The 3,440-nt window shown below is 37.6% G+C and overlaps 1 protein-coding gene across 1 annotated transcript in view; it reads right to left on the bottom strand.

Moving 5' to 3' along the window:
- Positions 1–3,440, bottom strand: part of EXOC1 (exocyst complex component 1) — a 156,235-nt gene that overhangs the window by 18,222 nt on the left and 134,573 nt on the right. The window contains exon 16 of the mRNA XM_042781704.1: positions 146–345. Coding sequence (XP_042637638.1) covers positions 146–345 — 200 coding nt within the window. The remainder of the gene's footprint in view (positions 1–145; positions 346–3,440) is intronic.

The raw sequence follows: 3,440 nt of genomic DNA, 5'->3' as shown, positions 1-3,440 counted from the left end.
ATCTAGCAGTGTCTGGAACACTTGCTGTTTCAGTAACTGAGTCCCTCTTTCTGTATTCTCTGTATCAATACATGAGTAAATTTAAGATAGACCTCTGTTGTGTATCTTGAACCAGGAAAGACAAATGGATTGAAAATATACTTACATTTAGTTTTTCAAGTGGCTGTCCTAAAGAGTAAATAACATAAGACTGAAGGTGATCTGTGTATTTTTGTTTGGCTTCTTTTTTTTCAGCTTCTAGACATGAAATTTTCAAACGAGAGAGAGTTGCAAAAATATGATGAAAATTTTCCATCATAACGACATCCCTGGGGGTCTTCTGGCTTTCATTTGCTACTTTCTCCACTAAAATCAAAACAGAAAAACATATAACAGCATTTCTGATATAAGCATAACTATATTTAGATATAAAATATTTATACGATTGATCTCTTTTTCATTTATAAGTTTAAGAATTAAGCATATTTCTCGGCATTGGTTAAAATATACTACACTGGAGAATTCTTCACATCCACCTAAGCCTAAGAAGGAATCACCCTAAAACAGTCTCATTTTTAAGTGGAACTTTAGTATATATTAATGAAGGTGGCATTTCAAATCAGTGGGGGAAAGGATATATTGCTCAAATGTATCAGGACAACTTGCTGGCCCTTTTGAATACACCAAATTTTCAATCTTTTTTTACATCTTTTAGCAAACCAAATTCTAAATTGCTTAAGCAAACTATAATAAACAATAATAAACAAACAAAACAACAGAAAAAGCTAGTTGCAGTGGAGTCCATTCTGACTTATGGCAACCCATGTGCATCAGAACAGAACTGTGCTCCACAGGTTTTTTAATGGCTCATTTTCTGGGAAGTAGACTGCCAGGCCTTTCTTCCAAGGTGCCTGTGGTTGAATGCAAATCTCCAACTTTTCTATTAGCAGCTAAGCATGTTAACCACTTGTATCACCAAAATTATAAATACTGACGAAATTACAGATAACTAAAAAGAAATTATTTTGTGATAGTGTGGCCCTTCTAAACCTGTTAGAAAAAGCCATAAAAGGAAAGATGGGTAAATCTGACATAACATTTGAAAACTCCTATACAGAAAGACAACATAAACAAAATTAAAAAGAAACTGGAAAAATAACTTTGTGCAACTCATGATAAAGGACCCACAATCTTTTTATATAAAAAGCTCTTTCAAAGGAAAAGATCAGATACCAATAGGGGAAATGGGCAAAGGATATGAATAGTATTAGAAAAAGAGGAAATACAACTGGAAAATAAAATATTTAAGCACCCTAGTTATCAACAAAATATAAATGTGAATCTTTCAAAATAATGATATATTTTATAGCCTATTACCAAAAAAACCCTAAATTCACTGCTGTGGAGTTGATTCAACTCATAGCGACCACTCCTTGGGTTTCTGAGGCGGTATCTCTACAGAAGTAGATTGCCCAATCGCCCTTCTGAGGAGTGGCTGCTGGGTTTGAACCACCAGCCTCTGGTTAGCAGTCAAATGCCTTAGGCACTACAACACCAGAGCTCCCAGAGCTTTACAGACTATTAGGATCACAAAGAATGAAAACACTGATAGTAGCCAGCATTGGTGTGTGTGGGATGGAAACTTTTACTGATTGTGGCATTAAATTGCTGTAACCTTTCTGAATGGCAATTTGCCAAAAGCCTTGTGAAATATACAAACCTGTTTGACCCAGTAATTTCGTAGTAATTTTCCCTAAAGAAATTATTGGACAAGTATGCAAAGACATATACAGTAAACTAGAAACAAATCAACTGTGTATTAATAGCAGATTTGGTTAATTAGTTAAAAATTATAATAATGCTATGGAATCATTAAAAATAATTAGTTATCTGTATTTACTAGCAAGGAAAATCACCGAGATTATAGTTTCTAGAAGGTTCCCAGTGTGTAAGGTATGATAAAATTTTTATATTAAAGAATACACACATACACACACACACACACATACAAAATCTATCTATTGTAGTGGAAGAGAGGGAGAGAGACATACATTGAAAAGTCTGGAAGGTTAAAAATTAAATGTTATTTCTGCACACTGAGATTATAGGTGACCTTAATTTTTTTTTTAAATTTTTACTGCGATTTGGGTGAAAATTTACAGAGAAAATTCACTTTCTATATAGCAGTTCACAGGTACTCTGTCTCATGACATTGACTACAATTTACCACAATGCAACAGCTCCCCTCCTACTTCCTCCCCGTAGTTCCTCTTCCCTGTGTCCTTCCCTCCATGCACTCCTGCCCCCTGAGCTGTCTTCCTGTGCATACATAGCCCTTCTATTCTCCCATGATTGATCTCTCCAAGGGCTGTTATCTACCTAGTGTAAATGTTCAGCTCATATGCCTGTCTTTGTTTGAGTGGAAGCCACAGGAGTGCATTTAATTCCAGAACTAAAGGGCACCTAGGGGCCACAGTCTCAGTGGTTCCATCAGGCTCTGTCAGACCAGCAAACTGGTCCTTTTTTTAAAAATGAGTTTTGTTCTACATTGTTCTCCCACTCTATCCAGGATCTCCTACAGAGATTCCCCTCCGAGTGCTTGACAGTGGTAGCCAGGCACCATCTAGTTCTTCTGGTGTCACAGTCGTTTAGGCTGAGGACTGCATGGTGTACCACTCACTTGGACTAATTGTTTCCATGTGTCTTTGGTTTTCTTCATTCTTCTTTGCTCTGGATGAAGACAGACCCATCGTTGCATCTAGATGGTTGCTTGCACGCTTTTAAGATCCCACTTGCTACTCACTAAAATAAGATGTGGAACAATGTTTTTGTGTTGTATGTTATGCCAATTGAGCTTGACGTCCCCTGCGACTATGGTTCCGAGCCCACAGGTCCAACTACTTGCTCCCTCTGGGTAGCTGGCTGTGGCCAAGAAGTGACTACAACTTTGTACCTTGTCATCTCTACTATATACCTGGGAATTCTTACAGAACATACAAAAACACCTGTAGAAACATTGTTTGCCAACCCTATACACGGTCTTGGGCACACTTCCCCTGCATGGACATAACCTAATAGTTCAGCCTGTCCACATATCTATCCGCCTGTAGATCGATGTTTTGCTTTCACTGACAACGCAGTACTGTATGTGCAAAAGGGTTCACCTTTGCTGTCTGTACCTCCCACGTACTTGTCTTCCTCTTCCTCAGTGTCACTGTGTTGATTACTCACATTTGGTATATTACCCTTCTCTTCATCCAAATCACTACTTGTCTCTACCTACCTAATAGTGTTCCCTTCCCTCTACTCCCCTCCTACCCCTGGTAATGAATAAACAAAATTTCCTTCCATATATAAACCTTTCCTTGACTTTTTACAATAACTGACTAATACAATATTAGTCCTTCTGTGATTGACTTATTTCACTCAGCATAATGTCCTCCAAGTTCATCCATGTTATG

This window comes from Orycteropus afer, unplaced genomic scaffold, assembly GCF_000298275.1.
Source record: "Orycteropus afer afer isolate SDZICR_OR568_19922 unplaced genomic scaffold, OryAfe1.0 scaffold00153, whole genome shotgun sequence".
Taxonomy (NCBI): domain Eukaryota; kingdom Metazoa; phylum Chordata; class Mammalia; order Tubulidentata; family Orycteropodidae; genus Orycteropus; species Orycteropus afer.
Note: the sequence above shows the minus strand (reverse complement) of the source record. Positions and strands in the feature narration are given on the sequence as shown.